Below are 21,217 nucleotides of genomic sequence, written 5' to 3' on the forward strand. Positions count from 1 at the left end.
TCTTCTACATCGTCTTCTGGAACTCCTTGTACTTCCCTTTCTTGGTGATATTAATGAATTAATAAATAATTTATTAATTAATGTGTTTGTATTTTCAGTTTATGCAGACAGTGTTAACTTATAAAAACAAACAGTCTTATTTTTTCAGCTTACAGAGCTTCAGACCACATCTTCAGCTGCAGACATAAAAACAGATGAAATCAGCTTACAGACAGTTTATGTCTGCAAAAACAAACAGCACCGTACTCTCTAATCGAGTTTGTGTGTGGCTGTAAAATTATGTCTAGGCATCATCGTTAGTCCTGACTAGTCGCTTATTAATTGTTATTTGGTCATAATTGGTCAAAAATGAAAATTTTATATATAAAATTTCGTGTTTGTGTGTGCGTATTTGAAACAAATTACACATGAATTCCAATCCGATGAATCACTAGTTCCTACCACACTGTCCGACTGGTGTTTAACGAGTTATACAACACTCTCGTGCATAGATTCCTGAAAATGGACATACTTGTACACTAATTTAAGTAAAATAAATAGCACCCGTACTCCATAATATGGATTGGATTATGAACTATGAAGTGTACCAGAATCCAAATCACGTGATCTCCCTCATTTGCATTTCCTATATTTCAATAATGAACTATTCTTAACAATATTATTATAAGTATTCGGGAAGAAACAAAAAATCGAATCTTCAGCTAATTCAAATAAATGTAGTAAGATAAAAAACAATAAATATAAGTGGTAACATGATTATCTATATTTATTTCATAGTTTGTAACTGAAAGTGTGTCACATGCGATGGTGGTAAAAGTCATGCGGTACACAACTCATTTGCAGTTTCATTTTCTACTCGACTCAGATCTGTCCTTTTGTTTTCCAAAACAAGTTAAACTAGTGTGGACCCTGGAACTTGTACTGTACAATCCCTCACTGCGTTGATAAATGATATGATAACGCTGTTCGTATACTTTTATAGTTTATGAGTTCAGATGTACTTGTCGGTCTGTTCGTATCCGGTATCCTTGTATTATACCCATAAGGATGGATTTATGCCTTACCTCATTCATCTCAAACATCATGGTCTACCTGTCCTAAGATCCACAGATTCCGGGTCACCATTTACATACCGTTCACCGTTGTGCTAATTGTACCCGGTTAGCATCTAAGCATACCACTCTCTACTGAACGTATCGAATGTGAAAAAGATAATATAATATTTATGAGGGTGGACCCACCAAATTTGTAAGAGTAGGATAAGATTAGCAATTATATGTTGTACCTAGTCTTTTTAATGTGTCACATTACTAATACTTTACTGTTATTATTATTATTATTATTATTTTCATTTTATAAAACCAACAAACTCTATGTGACAAATGACATTGTTCCTCCCTAGACTCACCCCCTTCATTCCCCTGCTTCTTATCAGAGTTTGCAACTGATTTATCATATTTGTAATGCCTCTATTTCAACCACTAATTTCACTTTCTATATTCTTTGTTTTAATCCCATCTTGTTTCTCCCTCAACCCACAAGGCGAATCTCTAATTTCATGGCAAAAAACCTTAAAAGGACCAAACTTAGATGTTTTAACCAACTGGGATTCAACCAATGAAACCCCTTGTGGCTGGTTTGGTGTCACTTGTAATGTAAACAACAATGTCATTGAATTAAGCTTAATTCACATTGACTTACATGGAACAATCCCCTCTGATTTCACCTCACTATCAACTCTAAAAAAACTCGTCCTATCCAGCACGAATCTTACCGGCTCAATCCCAAAAACAATCGGGTCGTTGCACAACCTTAATCACTTGGATTTAAGTAACAACAGCCTAACCGGTCAAATCCCAAAAGAGATTTCTCAACTCGCAAAGCTCGTTGAGCTTTACGTCGACACGAACAGGCTCCGAGGTTCGGTTCCCGATAACATCGGAAACCTTTCGAGCCTGGTCGTGTTGACGTGTTACGATAATCAGTTAAGCGGAACCATTCCGAGTACCATAGGAGGATTAAAAAACCTTCAAGTGATACGAGCAGGCGGAAACAAGAACATTGAAGGCCCATTACCAAAACAGATTGGCAACTGCACTAACTTATTAGTGTTAGGCTTTGCAGAAACCAGCATTTCAGGCATTCTTCCTACAACAATTGGTTATCTCAAAAACCTTCAAACCCTAGCTATTTACACCACCTTACTCTCCGGCCAAATACCGGACCAAATCGGCAACTGTACCGACCTCCGAAGCGTTTACTTATACGAAAACTCAATAACCGGTTCGGTACCGATCACATTGGGTAATTTAAAAAACCTAGAGAATCTATTACTATGGCAGAACAATTTAATCGGAATTATTCCACCAGAGATCGGAAACTGCATGCGGCTGGTTGTAATCGACATGTCAATGAACTCGTTAACTGGAGTCATTCCGGTAATGAAGAAACACTAACCGGACCCCGGGCAGGTTACTGGTAACCTGGGGGTTAGATAGATGTTTCCCACGAGGGGTTAGACCCTTGGAAGATGGTTCTTCTGATAACCTGCAAAACAGACACCGTGAGCTCGTCACTGAGAAGGGGGGGTTCCTCCTTGTGACCACCCTCCGGCGTGAGAATCAGACTAGATTGCTCTTTAAATATAAAAGTATATTAAGAGATTGCTAGAGCAGATATCAGGTATATTATGATAAGATATGATAAGATGAGATGGTCATACCATTTGTGGTATTTATAGCCGAAGGTAGGTTTCCAAAGAGGTATGGCCGGCTGCAACAGTGTTCCTGTTCTACCAACAGTAGCCTACGCACGTGCCCTGCTGGTAGTTGGTGGGTAGGTAGCGGCTGATAGTGACCAGGCCAACTGTATACTATTCCTGTTCCACCAACTGACGGCTACGCACGTGGTATGGCAGTAGTTGGTGAGTAGGCAGCGGCTAATAGTGATACAGTACAGGAGCATGCTGCTCGCCATACTGTATCAGTGAGCTGTCGTATCTCTGATCAGATCTTTCGCCCATACCTCGTCAGGTACAGTAAAAGATCCTTCAGTATACGGACTGGCTTATTTGGGCGGGAGTATTCCCCCTCCCGCCTCTGTGCGGGATTGCTCCCGGCTTGGCTCATTCCTTCAGGTGACACTGATCGAGAGCTAAGTGCCTTGTGCGTGTAGCCATGCTGCGCGGGTGGCCTTCCCTAATGGCTTGTATCCGAGGCTGCGGGGACAGGCGGAGTCCTTCACCATTGGGAGGCATTTCCTGCGGGACCAGCTTGCGTACTGCGCGTAAGGACGTCACGTCTCTGAGCATGGTTGGTCCTGCGGATCCAGTTGGTCTCTGCGCAGACGTCCCTGTTTAAGGTGAGTCTTGCGGGTCCAACTGGGCTCTGCTGGGACCTACCTCTTCAAGTCCCCCCAGTCCAATGTTCTTCTCATGAGTGTTTAATAAAGTGAGGTGAACTTTTGGACTTGAGCAAAGGGTTTTGAAAAGGGTTTTGTAAGGTTTTCCATGGGGATTCTTTCCGCGGAAGTCCTTGTCACTTGCAGAAATGCCCGAGTTTCCTGCTTGGTCTTTGGGTATGATGCGGGTAGGTCTGTAACCTCCTCGCAAGTCAGGAGCATTGAGTCCCAGTTGTATGTATTTTCCATGAGGTTTTGGTAGTTTTGAACATAGTGATCAATTATGTTAAAACCATCAATTCCATCTTGGAACTTCCAATCAACGTAGTTCTCGTCGTTCCCGCTATGCGGGGATGTTATTTCCGTTTCCGCAAGCATTGCCCAGAAGATCCTTCTTGGTTTCAATTCCCAGCGGAGCGCTAGGTATGTGAAGGGTTTTGCCTTGACACTGTACCTGCGCTCGTCTTACGGTTACTTTACTTCCAAGGTATTCCTGGCGTCAATTCCCTGCGGGTGCTAGGTATGTGAAGGGTTTTGCTTTTACACTGTATCCGCACCCGTCTTATAGTTACTTGGTTGCCGAGGAATACTTGGCTTCAATTCCCTGCGGGTGCTAGGTATGTGAAGGGTTTTGCCTTAACACTGTACCCGCAGCCGTCTTACGGTTACTTGTTCGCCAAGATTTTTTTTTTTTTTTTTTTTTTTTTTTTTTTTTTTTTTTTTTTTTTTTTTTTTGGCTTTAATTCCCTGCGGGCGCTAGGTATGTGAAGGGTTTCGCCTTAACACTGTACCCGCACCCGGCTTATGGTTACTTGTTTGCCAAGGTACTTGGCTTCAATTCCCTGCGGGTGCTCGGTATGTGAAAGGTTTTGCCTTACACTGTACCCGCATCCGTCTTACGGTTACTTGTTTGCCAAGGTAAGGGGTATTTTCCCGCTTACTTTTTAATCATTTTGAATTTTGAATTTTGAAATTCGAAGAGTTGGTGAAAAGATAAGAACAGTCCAAACCTCTGAAACGTCGCGCGACAGTTTCTTCTGACTGTGTCAGGACGTGCAGGAAGTTATGGTGACGTGACAGAACATGGTCATTCCAGTCGCTTTTTCAGGCGCGTGGGCGTGATTTTTCTGGCGCGTGGCCGCGAAATTACTGGCACACGTCCTTTCAACAGCTGTTGCCAGCCTGCTTTTTGCCACGTGTCATAGTTTCATTGCACCTTTGATTTCTCTCTCCTCCGCATTAAATTCACCGCATTAATTGCGATTACTATATAAAGGGGAAGAGAGTTATCTGTAATTCACACTTTCACCTTTCTTCTTCTTCTCAAGTAATTTCCGGCAAATTTTTCTGTTCAGTAAAGCCTTACTCTGAAATCTTTTTCTTTTTTCCACCATGTCTTCTCATGATACTGATGATCAGAAGACTGCTGGCGAATGCCAGTGTTCTCTTCCTGTCGATCTGTACCAGTATATCGTCAGGAAGTTCATGCTCGAGTCTCTCGAGCCTGAGTTTCCTGAACCCCACCATACTGTGTACGATGCCCCTAGTGGCAAGATCGGGGTTTATGCTGCATTCTTTGTCTACGGAAACCTTAGGTTTCCGTTGACAAAGTTTGTGTACCGTGTCCTGGAGAGGCACGGTGTGCACCTGACAGAGGTGCACCCCATGGCCATTGCCAAGGTCCGGCACTTTGAGTGGGTGTGCCGGATACTGGGCCTTGAGCCCTTTGTTGACCGTCTGATGACCTTCTACACTTGGAGGTGCATCCAGGGGTGGTACACTCTTACAACCCGTATAAAGGGTTTAAAGATTTGTACCACCGAGCGGAGTCTTCGCTCATGGAGAAGAGAGTTCTTCTTCATATCCGCTCGCGCCGTCCCCATCGCCATGAAGTTTAAGAATGGCCAGGCGCTTCCGAACCTTCCCGCCCTTAACTACGAGGAGGCGGAATGGTTTTCGAAGATATCCCGGGTCCAGTCCCCGGTTTTCCGTTTTCCGGAGTCGGCGATGGTGATGCTGGGGATGAGCCGGGTGTGGAAGGCGGCGAATGCGGATAAGGTTCCGATCGTCCTTGAATATGGTTCGAACTCTACCCCTTATGGTATGTCTTGTTTCTTTTTTGCTGACTACGATTTTTTCTAACTTTCTTGTTGATTTCAGAGGGTAACGATCTTCAGTCGCTCCTGAATCCGCGGGAGGAAGATGGTCCTGCGCGGATGGGTACTCGTGCTCTGGACGAGAACGAGTTGCCCATCCTCGAGCAGACTGCGGGTCGGTTCGTGGAGGTTTACCCGCCAGGCCAAGAGATCCTGAGCCACCGTCGGCCAGGTAAGCCTATCTTCTACCCTGAACCTCTCAAAGCTGTGCCTGCTGCTGGAGTTCATGACATTTCTTCTTCTGAGGAATCCGCAGAAGGTCCTCCACTGGTGCGGAAGAGAAAGGCTGCCGTCGCGAAGGGCAAGGAGAAGGTGGCCTCTACGGCCGACCCGGTAGTCCTATCTGACTCGGAGTCAGATAATGCAGAGGTGGCGGGGAAGCCCGGTGGTGAGGAGACCACCGTTCCGGAGGCTGTAGCTGTTACCTCCGGGGAGGCAGCGACGACGACGGTTGCCGGTGCCAAGAGGCCGGCACCATCGGGTTCGCCCCCGCTCGTCCGTGCGTTCAAGCTCAAGAAACCCCGTGAGTACCCCCATAATTCTTGTCTAGATTTGTTGTTTCAAATAAATTTTTCTAACACTTTTGCTTGTGCAGGTGTGGATGTTGACGCATTCCAGGGTGGAGTTGGAGCAAGTATTCCCCCGCCAATGACGGTAGGCTCGGTCAGCCTTCCCGAGGCGTCGACCCAGGCGTCTACGCCTGCTTCCGCTGGTTCCAGCCTTCCTGAGGCTGTTCCAGCTGAGAAGATGTCTCCGCCGGTCGTGAGTGCAATTTTTACAGCATCTTTCACGGAGCCGGCGGTTACTGTTGCTGAGGAGGTGGCGCCAACAATGGCTACCGCAGCGGCTGCCACTATACCTGTGCCACCGGCAAAGACGGCCGGACCATCAGGTACGCGCCAGGATTCCCGCCGATCTATGCCACCTTCCCGTCTGCCTGACCTGTTGGATGGATTTCCTTTAGGTTCAGGTGATGGGTTTGGCGGCTATCGGCATGTTATTGACCCTACAGGTACGTAGGGTCTTTTTTTTCCCTTATATATTTTTATCATCTTTTCCTAACTGCTTTTGTTTCTTTTGCAGTGTCGGATTCCAATGAAGTGTATGTTCCAAGATGGAACATACGCCGAGGAACAACCCTTCGTACCCCTGTGGAGTGCGTGGACTGGGCTCGCCACGCTGCTCCTCATGGTGCGTTGGGGGAAGCCATGGCTAGCTACCAAGAGGGTAGGCTAACCAATGAGCTTCGGGTTCTCCAGGCCCGAACGCAGCCCCGCGTCGAGCTGCTTTGTCGTGAAAATGACAAGTTAAAAGCAGCTCGCGCCAAAGATATATCTGAAGCGCGGGCTCTTCGGGAGGAGAACCGGCAGTTGGCCGCTGCCGCAGCCGAGAAGGAGAAGGCATTCAAGGCTCTCGAGGTTGAAGTCCAGGCGCGACTCGAGGCCCGCTCCAAGGCTGCCCAAGCTGTGAATGAACAGCTTCGGCTGGCCAAGGAGACTGCGCGAAACTCAACTGAGAGGGCTGCCAAGGCTGAAGCTGTTGCTGAGCCACTTCGCGAAGAGAATGAGCAGCTTAAATGCAAATTAAAGGCTCTTCAGCATGCTCATGACGCCTTGGCAATGGAAGATGCCAAGAAGCTGCAGGAGATCCTTGACCAGAGGGGGGTGCTTGACCGTACTGAAAGGAAACTCAAAAGCGTCGAAGAAGCTGCCGCCAAGGAAGTTCAACTTGCCAACCTTGATAAAAGCGTAGCCGAACGTGCTTACAAAGAAAGTCAAGCTACCCTCCAATGGCTGCTTCGAGAAGCGTTGCCTGAGGTATCTTTATCTTTTTCTTTACGCTTTCCGCTCGTAATTAGAAAATGCTCTAACTTGTAATTTTCTTTTGTAGGTTGTGCGTCGGGTCCTTTCAGAGACCTCTTACGACGATGCAATGAGCGCAGCCCTCAACGCTTCTCATGAGGATGGGCAGAAGACTGGCTTCCTGCTTGGTCTAGGGTTTGCTGAGAGAGGCTTTCCGCCCTCCAACTTCCCTTTATTCAATGTTAATACTGAAGCTGCTTATGACCAAGCTGTGAACCAGTACGCTGCCTTCCCGCATCCGGTGGTGGAGAAGGTGAACGAAGCTGCTGCTGCTGATGATGGGCTAAACATCCTTAAGGCTTTCCTTGGGCAGTCACGCTCAGACGGTGCTGGTCCAAGCGGAGGTGGCCCTGAAGCCTGATCCTGAAGATCTCTTCCCACCGCTAGGATAGACTTAGCTTTGTATAGATTTCTTTTAGGCGGGTAGTTACCCGGCCACTGTTGTAATATATCATTGAAATATTAATCTTTTTGCGTATAAGATTGTTATTTCCTTCTTTGGGTTCCTTGCTTTATAAACTTATGACTTGCATACTTAGTTTAAATTAGCAATTTCCCAAGTGTTTAGAATAAGAACCTTTGAACGTGGTTGATAGTGGGTTAAAGTTTCGCTTCTTCCTTCGTGATTGTGCGGGTAGAACCGTCACTTGCACTTGGTGAGATGGCTAAACTTTAACTTTTATCTAACCTGCGTGTAGGTTTTTCTTACTTTTTGAGGATAAGTTAACCTTTGAACGTGGTTGATAATAGGTGTGAAGTTTTGTTTCCTCTTTCGTGATGGTGCGGGTAGAACCGTCACTTGCACAGTAGGATGGCAAAACTTTACCCTTACCTGACCTGCGTGTAGGTTTTTCTTACCTTTTGAGGATAAGTTAACCTTTGAACGTGGTTGATAATAGGTGTGAAGTTTTGCTTCCTCTTTCGTGATTGTGCGGGTAGAACCGTCACTTGCACTTAGTAGGATGGCAAAACTTTACCCTTACCTGACCTGCGTGTAGGTTTTTCTTACCTTTTGAGGATAAGTTAACCTTTGAACGTGGTTGATAATAGGTGTGAAGTTTTGCTTCCTCTTTCGTGATTGTGCGGGTAGAACCGTCACTTGCACTTAGTAGGATGGCAAAACTTTACCCTTACCTGACCTGCGTGTAGGTTTTTCTTACCTTTTGAGGATAAGTTAACCTTTGAACGTGGTTGATAATAGGTGTGAAGTTTTGCTTCCTCTTTCGTGATTGTGCGGGTAGAACCGTCACTTGCACTTAGTAGGATGGCAAAACTTTACCCTTACCTGACCTGCGTGTAGGTTTTCTTTATCCTTTTTAAGAATTTTGTTTTGAACCGTTCGACGCGCGGTTGTCGATAGGTTAGTGTTCATTTTCCTTTCATGATTCATGCGGATAGACCAGCACTTTCATTTAATGGGATGAACTCTTTCAACTGACCTGCGTGAAGGTTTGTCATGTTATTGGGTTCGTGCGGGTAGGACCGCCTTCCCATGCAATGACTTCACGTAATTATGCGGTGAAAACCGGCATATTAGTGTCCAGAAAAGTATAAATGTAAAATCATCAGCTTCGATATTCTTAAAGAGAATCATTTCCATTAGAAGTGGCTCTTGGCCTTCTCTTTACAAATTGGAATTGATTACATGCAAACTGTGTAATTGAACTCCCTTCCATGTTGGGATGGGAGTGCCATCGAGCCGATACGCACCTGGTTCGGGATCTCGTTCTTTACGCAGCATGTAGTCTCGATTTTGAAGCTGGAATTGGTTCGTGTTTTCCCCAGCTGGGGTTCTATACGCACTCGCCTGCCCAGCTTTTATTTCGCCACGAGGTGCGCGAGCGTCCCATCTCTGACGAATGTTTCGACCATGTCTTTTACGTCTATGCATTCTTCAGTGTTGTGGCCTTTTGTTCTGTGATAGTCACAGTACTTGCTCCGATCGGCATCGTGACGATGCCGGATTACTGGAGGCTTTGGCCATGGTAGCTCCTCAGTAGCAAATATGTCAGTGACGCTTTTGGTAAGTGGCGTCCATCTGGAGTTCCGGTGCGGCTTTACATTATCCCTTTCACCCAATCGGTGCTGTAAGCCGGATGAGGTGTCAAAGTTTACCCTTGACTGCCAAATGCCTTGCTTCCGTTTTTTGTTCAATCGGGCGGTGAGGACGTTGTCCTCTCTCGTCCTCTGGGTGTAAAGGTTTGTGTTCTGCGGAAGGTCTCTACCCAGTTGCTTCTCCGTTTCCGCATAGCGTTTGGCTGCTGTCATGATGCCATCCCATGTGGATGGCATTCCATCTTTACCCGTTAGGGTTCGGATAAGCTCTGGGTCCTGCGCGCCCTGGATGAAGGCTGCGCGAACCAGATCCTCACTGATATTGCCCAAACTTAACTTCTTTGAGTTGAAGCGAGTGATGAAGTTTGGCAGAGATTCATCTTCTTCCCGTGTGCATTTGAGGATTGTCCATTGCTCCTCGGTATACTTTCGCTGCTGGCTGAAGTGTTGGCTAAACTTCTGCTGGAAGTCTGCCCAGTCGTAAATGTGGTTAACCGGTAAACGATCAAACCAAGCCCTAGCAGCCCCCACCAGCGTCATTTGGAACATGTAACACCACGTGGGTTCCGTCCAATTGCTAACGGTTGCCCCCGCTATGAACCTGTTCAAATGATCGTCTGGATCAGATAGACCGTCATATGTGCCTATGTTAGGCATTTGTTTAGCACTCCTCGGGGCAATTGCTTCAGCAATGTCCCTTGCAAATTTGGACGTTCCTGCATTTGTAACGTTTGGTCTGAACGTTTTAGAGAAGTCTCGTGGACTTCCATCTATGCTTTTTGGTTTGAAGGTTTTTCCAAAATGCCTTTTCGGTTGGGTTTCCGTTTCTTTACGCTTCCCTTTTGCCTTGTGACGAGGGTTCGCGTCGGAGTCGGATTCCTCCGAGTCATCCTCCCAGTATTCGAATTCGTCGGCCTGTTGCACGGAACGCAAGCGTTCGTCCAACTCAGCCTGGAATTCCTTTTGTCGTGCCTCCGCCCATGCCTTAACTTCATCGAGAGTCTGGCGGGGGAGTCTTCGTTTCTCAAACTGGGTATCGGTGGATCCCAGTAGTCCATCATTTACTGCACTTGCCCCAGCTTTGGTAAGTGGGGTAGTGTTCGTAAAATTTACTTCACTTGCCCCGGCTTCGGTAGCCGGGGTAGTGTTCGTAAAAACTGTGTTGCCGGTATTCCCCCTAGTAGCTGGGGTTGTGGTTACCGGTATTTCTCTAACCATCTTTGTAGAAGTTTGAAAAAAAAACTGGAGAAAAATAAAGTTCTAGCTTTATGCACGGATGGCGCCAATGAAGAAACACTAACCGGACCCCGGGCAGGTTACTGGTAACCTGGGGGTTAGATAGATGTTTCCCACGAGGGGTTAGACCCTTGGAAGATGGTTCTTCTGATAACCTGCAAAACAGACACCGTGAGCTCGTCACTGAGAAGGGGGGGTTCCTCCTTGTGACCACCCTCCGGCGTGAGAATCAGACTAGATTGCTCTTTAAATATAAAAGTATATTAAGAGATTGCTAGAGCAGATATCAGGTATATTATGATAAGATATGATAAGATGAGATGGTCATACCATTTGTGGTATTTATAGCCGAAGGTAGGTTTCCAAAGAGGTATGGCCGGCTGCAACAGTGTTCCTGTTCTACCAACAGTAGCCTACGCACGTGCCCTGCTGGTAGTTGGTGGGTAGGTAGCGGCTGATAGTGACCAGGCCAACTGTATACTATTCCTGTTCCACCAACTGACGGCTACGCACGTGGTATGGCAGTAGTTGGTGAGTAGGCAGCGGCTAATAGTGATACAGTACAGGAGCATGCTGCTCGCCATACTGTATCAGTGAGCTGTCGTATCTCTGATCAGATCTTTCGCCCATACCTCGTCAGGTACAGTAAAAGATCCTTCAGTATACGGACTGGCTTATTTGGGCGGGAGTATTCCCCCTCCCGCCTCTGTGCGGGATTGCTCCCGGCTTGGCTCATTCCTTCAGGTGACACTGATCGAGAGCTAAGTGCCTTGTGCGTGTAGCCATGCTGCGCGGGTGGCCTTCCCTAATGGCTTGTATCCGAGGCTGCGGGGACAGGCGGAGTCCTTCACCATTGGGAGGCATTTCCACCGGGGACAGGCGGAGTCCTTCCCTAACGTCTCTGAGCATGGTTGGTCCTGCGGATCCAGTTGGTCTCTGCGCAGACGTCCCTGTTTAAGGTGAGTCTTGCGGGTCCAACTGGGCTCTGCTGGGACCTACCTCTTCAGGTAACGTTTCAGAATCTCAGCTCGTTACAGGAGATTCAACTGAGCATGAACCGGATATCCGGTTCGATACCGAGTCAAATTGTGAACTGCAGAAGTCTCACACATATAGAGCTTGATAATAATCGGATTACCGGTACTATTCCTTCTGAAATCGGGATGTTAGAAAACCTAACTTTATTATTCTTATGGCAGAATCGTATTGAAGGTGTAATACCTAATTCCATTACGAATTGTCGAAAACTTGAAGCTATTGATTTGTCACAGAATATATTAACCGGACCGATTCCAAAAAGTCTGTTTAATTTACAAAGCCTGAATAAGTTATTATTATTAGGTAACAACTTGTTAGCTCAAATACCTGATGAGATCGGTAACTGCTCCTCATTGATCCGGTTTCGCGCCAATAATAATAAGCTTATCGGATCCATTCCGGTTCAAATTGGTAGGTTGACGAATTTAAACTTCCTTGATCTCGGATCCAACAGGCTGACCGGAGACATTCCGCCGGAGATATCTGGCTGCCGGAATTTGACGTTTTTAGATTTGCATTCTAATTCGATCACCGGAATCCTACCGGAGAGTTTAAAAGGTATTGTATCTCTCCAGCTTGTTGACGTTTCCGATAATCTAATCGGAGGCTCATTGAGTAATAATATCGGATCACTGATTTCATTGAATAAGCTTGTATTACGTAATAACCGATTCACCGGTCAAATTCCGGTTGAAATCGGTTCGTGCGTCAGCCTGCAGTTACTTGATCTGAGCAGTAACGGATTCTCCGGCGAAATTCCGGCGAGTTTAGGCAAGCTTCCGGCATTGGAGATTGCTCTGAACCTCAGCTGTAACAAACTCTCCGGCGGTATACCGCCGGAGTTTACAGCATTAGATAAACTCGCGGTTCTGGATATCTCTTACAATCAACTTACCGGAGATCTTCAAAATCTCGTCGACCTTGAAAATCTCGTATGCCTTAATATCTCGCACAACGATTTCACAGGTCACGTGCCGGACACGCCTTTCTTCTCCAACTTACCACCAAGCGTGTTATCTAACAACCCTAAGTTATGTTTGGCGGGTGACACGTGTGCCGCCAAAAAAGGCGGGAAGAGTGCCAGGGTGGCAATGGGGGTGCTGATAACCGTTGCATGTATTCTTATTCTATCCGCGTTGTACATTATACTCGCCGGAAAAACACGTAGTCAAGAACGTGGTGGTTTAAATGATGCTGACGTGGAACTGGGCCCACCATGGGAGATCACTTTATACCAGAAGCTTGAATTGTCAATTGCTGACGTGGCTAGATTCCTGACACCTGACAATGTGGTGGGCCGGGGCCGGTCTGGTGTTGTGTACCGGGTGAATGTGAATATGAATACGAATATTCCAATCGCCGTGAAAAGATTCCAATCATCGGAGAATTATTGTGCGGCTGCTTTCTCGTCGGAAATAGCCACACTTGCGCGTGTCCGCCACCGGAATATTGTTCGGTTGTTGGGTTGGGCGGCAAACTGGAAGAACAAGTTATTGTTTTATGATTTTTTACCTAATGGTACACTAGGTGCATTGTTGCATGAAGGTAGTGTAGAGGTGGTGGAGTGGGAAACAAGGTTTAAGATCGGTTTGGGGGTGGCGGAAGGGTTAGCGTATTTACACCACGACTGTGTGCCGCCCATCATCCACCATGATGTGAAGGCGGAGAACATATTATTGGGTGATCGGTATGATGCTTGTTTGGCGGATTTTGGGCTTGCAAGATTGGTGAATGATGACGATACCTCATTTTTGGTGAAACCTCAATTTGCGGGTACATATGGTTACATGGCTCCAGGTAAAATGTCTTTAGATTAAACATCAACCTAAAACGAGCATATTTAGAATTGTGTAATTTGAAAACAACTTGTGTAATCCATTTATTTAAACGAGTTAAACAGGTTGTTAAGTACAACTTATTAACATATATTTACTTTTTAAGGTTAAGGGCAATCATAAAAATGTTTAACGGCCTATAACTTTATAATAACCTTTGTTTTAATAATTTTGTTTATAATAACAGGTTGTTGAGTACAATTAATAATTTTGTTTTAATTTTAAATGGGTTTACGGATCAACATGCTTTTTAAACGAGTTAATAATTATTTGTTTTGCAGAATATTCTAGCATGCGGATAATTACAGAAAAAAGTGACATTTATAGTTACGGGGTGGTTTTGTTAGAGATAATAACAAGAAAAAAACCAGTTGACGAGTCGTTTCCCGAAGAGCAACATGTTATCCAATGGGTTCGAGATCACCTCAAGAATAAGAAAGACCCGATACAAATAATAGACCGAAAGTTACATGGCAATCCCGACTGTCAAATACAAGAAATGTTACAAGCCCTAGGAATAGCCCTCTTGTGTACTAGTAATCGACCCGAAGACCGGCCTACCATGAAAGAAGTGGCAGCATTATTAAGAGAGATTAGACACGAAACCACAACAACAAATGAATTTCATAAACAGGCCAGTGATCCGCCAAAATATTCGAACGTTTGTAGTTTGTATTTGCAATCATCAGTAACCATAGATCGGCTGGGCATTCAAGGTTCATCATATTGCTCCCTTGGTTACTCATCCTAATCCTGATTCTGATGACAATAAATTTGTAGGGTTTGTTGATATATCAGCATTGTAAAAATGTTAAAAGGAAGGTGTTTTTTTTATTAATATTTATATTTTATTATTTTGTAACATTTTAGAAACTAAATCTACAAAACTCGAGGTGAAAGGGAAAGATGGCCTTCTATTTAAATTTAATCATTGGAGTGGATATTATTGTGGATTGATGCAAACTTGAGAGGAGAATTGGATGCTGCTAAACGTACCCTTCTCTCAACCATTTTCACTAAATATATCCCCTCCTTCAAGTTTTACATTAATACAATTTAGACCTTTTTGTTGTTTCTTTGTCATTTTGTTATCTTTTATTATCGTTATTATTTTTCTAAAAGCATTTTTTTTCTATTTTTATTTAACAATTTTTTTTTCTATTTACCCTTTTATGTATATTTAAGAACCTTAATAAAAACATATTTTTTCTTACTTAGAAAAATATTTTTTTCTTATATGAAAAACGTTGTTTTTCTTGTTTTAAAAAAAAATATTTTTTTCTATACTTGTTTTAATCTTTTTGGAGAGCGTTTTTTATAAATTAAGAGATATATTACATTTTTTATAAAAAAATAATATTATATTTTATAAGTAAAAAGGTTAAATAACATACAACTTGATAAAAAAAATTGACTATTTTCTCAGGTAATATTAATCTCATGTATCCAAACCTAACAAATAAAATCAAATTGTTTTGAATGCATTTTATAAAAAAAAAAAAATAAAAAAAAAAACTAGCTAGAAAAGACATACAGTACTTTTTAATACATGTAAAAAATATAAACAAACTTTTGATAAGATCTTAAAAAATAAAATCAATAACAAAAATATGTAAAAACTGCAAAACAAAAATAAAAAGTTAATAGTTTTTTATTTGATATTTTAAGAGAATTATAAAATAAACTAAGAGGGACTAATATGTCAATTACAAATGTTAAGGGGAAATGAAAGTTCAAGGGGAGGTGTATGGATAGCAAGGGAGGGGGGTACGTTTAGCCTGACCCGAGGAGAAATTGTCTCTTATAATTGAGTCATATCATACCCCAATTTAGCTTTTTAATAATATTGAAAGGTTCATAATCTTCTACATCTATAAAAAGAAATTTTCTATACATGATTGTACGAAATAAATTTGCCGACGATGGACAATGAATTTATCACATTGTCGTATATTAGGATCCGGTATTTAAGCGTGGGCCCACTAAGGTTTGACTCGTCCTCTTTGAGGACTCTTGCAGTCTCGCTTGTTCCTGCTTCAAAATCTTACCTGCCAGAATGACGAAGTTTATGTTGCTTCAACAAGGTTAACTTTTATAGACTCAAAGGCTGAGCTAAAACTAAAGTAGAGATGATTTTTTTTCCTAAACTTTACGTCGAAAACTTGAAACGGATATTAAAGTTGGATATAGGATCATGTTAAAAAGAGTACTAAAACGATTTTGTTATGGGTTATGTATGTGTATGACTATCTTTATTCGAGAACTAGGTTACTAACCCGTGTAGTACACGGGTGGAAAATAGGATATTTGTCACGTAAAGAAATTTGATTATATATTTGAATATTATATTATTCGTCTAATTATAAAAACAAATAGTTTTAACCAACAATATCGCCCGTTCTTTAAAGTAAGTTCATTGAACTTGTCAAAAATCGAAGGATACACAAAGTCTATTAAATCATAATAATGAATATAATGAATTGTTAATTAGAAGATCATCGGGAATTTGTACATTCATTTGTCGTCATTTGGACCCCCACCCCAAACATTCCCTTCACCTATCTCCAATAATTAATTCGCAAATTATTTTATCTCTTCAACATGTAAGGATTGACATCCAACTATGAGCCTCGTGTTTTTTTTTTGTTGATAATTTCAGTACCTTTCACTTTGACAAGATATAGGAAGAACTTATTGAAGTATAATTTAAAATAAACACGAACAAAAATCTATACAATCTAACTATTTATTTAACAAAAGTATCATAAATTTAATATTTACAACTCCCTAAATACTTCCTTTTATACAAAGTTTATACTTTAATTTGTAGCATTTCATTGTTTTCAATGATTAATATAAAAAGGAACAAATTGATTTTTTTAATAGCTAATAGCTAAACACTTGGAAACATCAATTGGCTTATATGACTTGTTTAACGTTTCATGGAGCCATAACTTGTATATACTCTAATATTGACTTGAACTTGTTATGGCTTCAACTCATGATGCTAATAACCCATTTCAATATACATCGTTGGATAAATTAACCTTACAATATTCCAAGGCATGCCAAAATGCAATTCGAGTTAGATTTAGATTTAGTAACGATATAAATCATTAAATTCATAACAATAATTTAATATCACAAAACATACTTGTATACATTTAATTAAATGGTGACCAAATTTTGATTTTTTTGGTTGAAATGTTGACGAAATTTGAATACTTGTATTAAAAAAAATCAACTTCTCCGGGCAATATGCAGTCATTTCGATGGTATAAATCCCTAAAAATTATACACGGACTTATATTATTGTTTGGGCTAATTATACACATAAATATCTCTTGGCTAATTTTTTAAGGAATTTATATACATGTATTGATTATTGTTTGGGCTAACTACCATTTCATCTTGAACAGTCATTTCGATGGACCAATCTTCTCCGGGCTTTGAATTATCCTTCAGACGTCAAAGTTTGAGAATACGCACCTTGAGGATACAGTCACTGTTAAGGACATCCAATTGTTTCAACATAGTGATGTTTGTTGGCTCCATCTTCCTAGTGGTGGAAAAACAACATTAATTTCTGAAAAATAACACTTTTAACCAAAAAAGGAAAAAAAAATGAATGATATAAACAACAAAAATATAAACCTTAGAAATCAAGAAAATCGTTTTAGCTCAATTTGGTGTGATAGTGTAAGAATTTTTGTGTGAAATTGAAGTATTTATATATAGTTCATAATAAAGGATTGAATTTTGAGAGGAATGAATAAAGAAAGAATGTATATATGGAATTAATTAAAAACATAAAATTAGGGAACTTCAATTACATTAAATCATGGACGAAAATTAGGGAATGAGGACTAAGGGATTTTCAAAATTTGAATTACTAAAATGTAATGTTGTTAAATACAAAATAATTCAATTCAAATCTTTAATTCTAGACTATATTTAAACATACGGAATTAACTTTTTAATATGGAAAAATAAGTTACTACTTTTTTTATTTACATGAATATAATTAATCATCAATTCAATCAATTAAATAATTATCGTATATCTTGAATGATTATCAATTACCGTATATCTATTATCTAAAATTATAATCAATTATGATATATTTAAATTGTGAATCATATGGTTGAAATTTATAAAAATAGTCAACATAATATAATTAATAAGCATTTGAATAATTAAGTAACTGATATAAGCTATGTAAAAATAACTAAGTAATTTCTGTTTTTTTTATGTATTAACAATAACACAATTTTATTATAATAAACAACAATTTAAAAATTGAGTCATTGATATAACATATCGTAAGTAGTAATAATAATTATAAATTAACATATATTTCAAATTAGAATCAGCCTCATATATTAAAATCTTTGATTGACTAATTTTGAATTAGTCAATCGGTCAAAATCCGTATTTATAGTAACCCTTAAGAATGCTTAATCAAAACCTTAATAAAATGATCAAATGATATATCATAATTTATTAAAATATAGAAATTTCGTAATTAAATAATTCCTTAATCAAATGGAAAATTTATCCCTAATTTACAGAAATTGATTACAGAAATTGATATTTCATAAATATCAAATTACACACAATTATAGTATAGTTAAATCCGTAATCTCTGTATATTAGGTTGTTTTATATTGAATCCAATGGATGAAATATCAATTAATTATCTCAAATAAGTTAAACTTGGAAGGAAGTCTGATGATTAAACTGACTTGAGGTAATGTTGATGGTGAGCACCTTCATGGATGGTGGACCGTGAATTTGACAGATAAATGAATTGAAGAAAGTGATAGGTGGAACAGGATAGAACCATCAATGAAAATGGAGGCGTGAAAGAGGAAAATTGTTTTGAGTTTCTAGGTTAATTAAGTTATATTAGTTAGATACATAATAATAAAAATAACATAAACAATAAAAATCATAATTAATTAATAAATAAATTGGTTGATCATTATTAAATAAAATGTTAAATTAAAGTTAAAGAGAATCATTAAAGAGAATTGATTGTATCTTACTTTAATTTAATTTATTCAAATGAAAATTAGAAAGATGGTAGATATATATGGAAAGTTTAGGAAACAACCAATAGAAATAGGGAAAGTTGAGTTAAAGCCTGTTGCTTTAAAATATATATAGATATTTTCATAAAAGTGAAAATCACACAAGTGCATTTTGATTAGCTAAATTACCTAAATGATCGATTAATATTTAATGATCATTTAATTATTATTTTTATTTTCATTTTCAACGTCTCTATAAAAACATTCTCAATCTATCATTCATTCTCATATCTATAATTAAACTAAAAAAATATTACATTTCTCTCTTATTTTCAATAAACTGATATTTCTTTATAACTTTATCATTACAGATTTCTCTCTTATTTGCTTACAATCAACTCAACAAATATTAAAAAATAAATAATGACAAAATTTGTTTCCCTCAATTTACAAAAAAATTACTACAGTTTATCTTTTCACCATATAATTTACAATCACAACCACTCAAAACCTCATTCTATAATTTGCAAACTGCAAACTTTTCTCACATAAATTTGGGGTATAAGATGAGAACCTATCCCCCATCCTCATCTGTATATTTACACTAAAATGCACTGCATTTTTTAATCATATTCAATTAAATAATATTTTTTATACTTTTATCACTACAATTTTCTCTCTCCTTTACTCACAACCAATTCAACAAACTTTAAAAAATAAATATGGACACACTTTGTTTCCCCAAATTTACAAAAAGTCATTACCTTTTTTTATCTTCATCCTATAATTTACACTCACAAGTTACAACCACTCAAAACCTCATCCTATAATTAGCAAAATTTCCTCATATAATTTTGAAGGATAAGCTAAGAATGCTCTAAGGCCATGTGCAATGGGTGATAAATTGGGGCGAAAAAGGGCGACAAATCTGTGAAACACCCCCCCCCCCCCCAAGGTGATTTTGGGGCGATTTGGGGGGGGACTACTTTTTGTCGCTTGTTCTTGTTATTGATATAAATTTATTATATAGAACGTGTGTGTAATATATATATATATATATATATATATATATATATATGTGTGTGTGTGTGTATGTGACATTCGTCAATTTCAGGTTCTATTTGTATTCGTTTGTCACGTAAACCGACCCGATTTATATCTCGAACATTTCAAATATATAAAATATTGGATTTTATGTTACAAAATCATTCTCACTTGTTCAATTTGAAAAATCCTTTTTACGGATTCAAAAACGGCTTTAAAACGATCAAATTACATCAAAAACGAGCTTCCGGGACGCAAAACGAACCACACTAGACGAGCTGGACCAACCCCACCCCAGGGCGGCGCCGCGCAGCGCGGCCACCAAGGGGCAAGGGGGTCACGGGTGGCGGCCTCATGTCTGTAGCATATATTTGTTTGTTGTGGTTTATGGTTTATATCACTTTACCCAATCCGAATTTTCTACCCTTTATACCTCTTGCTTATCCTCTCAACCTTATCCTCTATTATCAATACCTTTTCCTTCATTCATCCTTGCTCTCACTTAATCCTTACTCCAAATTCTCTCTCAATTCTTAAGATTCAAGGGTTGTTCTTCATATTATTAGTAGTTTGACTTCTCAAGTCAAACTAACCATAGTCTTTCATTCTAACTTGTTCATCTAACCTACTAACACTTGATTATGGTGGTACAACATATATATATATATATATATAATATTATACTCCTTGTTACCTTTGGTAGTTGCTTCTCCGGCTCCGGTCGGTGAGGTTTCGGACCTTGTAAGGCAAAGCTTCATGGAGAACTTCGTGTTCTAGATACATATATACTTATATAACTTGTTGATACATACTAACCATACTTAAATTATGATCATTTTAGTTTATTTACAAGTTCCATAGTTATGAGTTTGAGGGTCTATGCTTCGGTTTAACCGTAAATAGCTCTAAACTGTAAACCGAACTTTTGCTTATTAGTTTTGTTAAAATAGTTGTTTAAACATGTTTAATGTTAGATTTGAGTTTCTAAAATCATTTTTACAAGTTTCTTGATATTGGGCATGTGGAAACCATCTATGAACTTATTGGGAGATGGAAACCGAACCAAAACCGAACTCTTGTTTAAAGACTTTATTGTTAACTTTTTGGTTGTAAAACTTAAGTTTCTTCAATTATAAACTATTATACAAGTTCTTGGATATTTGGGCATGTGGAAACCATCAATGAACTATTTGTGAGATGGAAACCGAACTAAACCGATTTTCACTCGCTTAAGACACACAAGTGTGTTTTTAGCTATCAAGACTTGTATATTTCTTTAAAAATGGTTTACAAACTGATTTTAATTATTTTTTTAAGTACTTGGAAATATTGGATCCAACTTGCTCTCATAACAAAGTTTGGACCGACAAAATCGAACACTCGCTTAACGTACGTTGATAGTTCTAAAACAATAGATCTACATACTTTGTTAAGTCTTATTAAGTTTTATTACGTTATCTCTTAACATTCATTATTTTGGAAAGTTAACTTTGGGTTTTGACCAATTATCAAGACCCGAACCAACAACCCGAAACACTCGTTAAAACCCGTTTTAGTAT

General features: G+C 40.0%; 1 protein-coding gene across 1 annotated transcript; it reads left to right on the forward strand.

Moving 5' to 3' along the window:
• The first annotated feature begins 1,333 nt into the window (after positions 1-1,333).
• LOC143559209 (uncharacterized) lies at positions 1,334-14,332 on the forward strand. Its single transcript, XM_077047864.1, has 3 exons — positions 1,334-2,438; positions 11,716-13,543; positions 13,863-14,332. The coding sequence occupies exons 1-3, from the start codon at positions 1,464-1,466 to the stop codon at positions 14,330-14,332; spliced, it is 3,273 nt and encodes a 1,090-aa protein (XP_076903979.1). The 5' UTR covers positions 1,334-1,463.
• Positions 14,333-21,217: the final 6,885 nt, after the last annotated feature.

Source organism: Bidens hawaiensis, unplaced genomic scaffold (assembly GCF_021521415.1).
Source record: "Bidens hawaiensis isolate Kalapana, Puna unplaced genomic scaffold, B.hawaiensis_p1.1 tig00019791_1, whole genome shotgun sequence".
Lineage (NCBI taxonomy): Eukaryota > Viridiplantae > Streptophyta > Magnoliopsida > Asterales > Asteraceae > Bidens > Bidens hawaiensis.